This window comes from Chenopodium album, chromosome 7 (assembly GCF_948465745.1).
Source record: "Chenopodium album chromosome 7, dcCheAlbu1.1, whole genome shotgun sequence".
Classification (NCBI taxonomy): Eukaryota; Viridiplantae; Streptophyta; class Magnoliopsida; order Caryophyllales; family Amaranthaceae; genus Chenopodium; species Chenopodium album.
The window spans coordinates 56261188-56263369 of record NC_137840.1 but is presented as its reverse complement, the minus strand read 5'-3'; the positions used below and the strand labels follow the sequence as shown (position 1 = coordinate 56263369).

Sequence of the window (2182 nt, the reverse complement as noted above, 5' to 3'; positions counted from 1 at the left end):
GATGTGTTGGCTTTTAAATGTTTGTTAAGGAATCGAGTTCTTAATTCTGGTGTTTTAAGTGCTCCCTTCGAACAAAATATATCTTTTATTGTAATTCTTAGTTAATTATTCGGTAAAAAAGAAATTAAAAAAAATAAATAAATAAAAAAGTTGTTCTATGGGCTTTATTGTAGTGTTATAATTTTCCCCTTCAGCAGAATAATTCCTTCATAGTAATTTTTAGCTAATAATTACTCATAAAAATAAAAAAATAAAAATAGAATAAAAAGTTGGTTTGATGGCATATTGACAATGGTATATTTGTTTTGTTTATTCATGATTAAGATTTTAGTGTATGCTTGAAGTTAATGATTTCTTGGTTTTGTTTATTTCCTTCTTTATTTTCTTAAAATGAAGATGTGACAATTGACAAGAGATATATTCCATGTCATATACTTCGTACAAAGTAGCAATTATATAGTGATTTTTTACTTTTATAATGCCAAATTAGCTTGTTTCTGATGATGATTGAACTGATTTCATACAGTGTAGTTTACGGTTTTACCTATTCCTAATGTTTACTAAGTATTTCATATTTGAGTTAGTTGCATAGTTAGTTTTGATTAATCTTGTAGAACTATATAACCAATTAATAGCGTGCTCTTGTTTTAAGTAGTGATTCATGCAAGGATCATTGATTCATTAGTCTCTCTACGTATCTTTTTGTAGTATAATACTCCGTAACATACACTGAGAAAGAAGCACATTTACTCTCAATTAATTTAATTCGAATTAGCCAACAATAAGTTCTCTCAGAAGTAGGGGGAAAAGGTTAAAAATAAAATCCCAAAAATTGTCTCTAAATAAAGTATTGGATCTACAAATTCATGATTTTAAAACGCAAATTTTTCTAATATGTTAAGCCGCGCCGTGCTAGCTTGTTACGCGTTAGAGCATCCCCACTAGTGAGCAAAAAAAATTCTCCTCATTCTCTCTCTACCCACTTTCTCTCTCTTCCCAACTAAATTTGCTCATGAGCATTTTTAGTGAGCAAATTTTATCCCACTAGTGAGCAAAAAAAATGCTCATCAATCTCTCTCCTACTTTTTCACATACCCCACCAATATCTCTCTCTCTTACACATCACCCTATTATTATTTATTATGTTTTGGTTAAATGAATTTTTAGGGGTACTAATTACAATTATACTATTATTTAATTTAATACAATTATTAAATATTCATTCATAATATTGAAATTTAATCGCTAATTAATTATAAATTTAATACAACATAAAATTTAATTGGCGTACGACTACATTTAATACTACAAACCAATAACGAACCTAGATTTTAAACGTACGATTAAGACTCTATTAAATTGTAATCTTACGACAAATTTATTTTTTTTACTCATTAATAGAACCATATTTTTGCCAAATGTGTTCCACTAAATCCGCTTTTAATTGAACATGAGTGTCTCTATCACGTAGTGACATTCTTCTGTGGACGTACGAGTCGAAATCAACGTTTGGCGGTCGGCCAACATTGAATTCAAAAGGCTCGTTGTTGTTAACTGTAGCACTTGTAGTGGGTCTTGTAATTTGCGGGCGATCTTGTTCATAGTACCTTCTTAAAACTTCGGCCCGAGTATAGTTGTGTCGTTCATCTTCGACAATCATGTTGTGCATAATGATACAAGCTTTCATTATGTCACACAATATGTCTTCGTTAAACGCAAGGGAGGGTTGTCGTAGAATGGCAAACCTAGCCTGTAAAACCCCAAAAGCCCGTTCAACGTCCTTCCGAGCTGCAGCTTGTTTATCAGCAAATAATTTATCCTTTTGAAGTTGTGGAAGTGTTATACCTTGAATAAAAGTAGCCTATTTTGGGTAAATGCCATCTGCTAAGTAATATCCCAACTTGTATTCATGGTCGTTCACGGTGAAATGAATTGGAGGTGCCCGACCATGAAGAACATCATCAAAGACCGGAGATCGGTAAAGGACATTAAGATCATTAAAAGATCCCGAGATTCCAAAGAATGCATGCCAAATCCATAAATCTTTATCTGCAACGGCCTCCAGAATGAGGGTTGTATTTTTATTACGGCCTGCGTATTGCGCTTTCCAAGCCATAGGACAATTCTTCCACTCCCAATGCATGCAGTCAATGCTACCTATCATACCGGGAAAACCTCGCAT

General features: G+C 32.8%; 1 protein-coding gene across 1 annotated transcript; it reads right to left on the bottom strand.

The window, feature by feature from the left end:
- Positions 1–1861: 1861 nt before the first annotated feature.
- Positions 1862–2182, bottom strand: LOC145640341 (uncharacterized). The gene has a single exon (XM_081691634.1). The coding sequence runs from the start codon at positions 2180–2182 to the stop codon at positions 1862–1864; it is 321 nt and encodes a 106-aa protein (XP_081547760.1).

Coding starts and splice junctions, on each gene's coding strand:
- LOC145640341 (XM_081691634.1), bottom strand. CDS start 2,182: ATGCGAGGTTTTCCCGGTATGATAGGTAGCATTGACTGCATGCATTGG.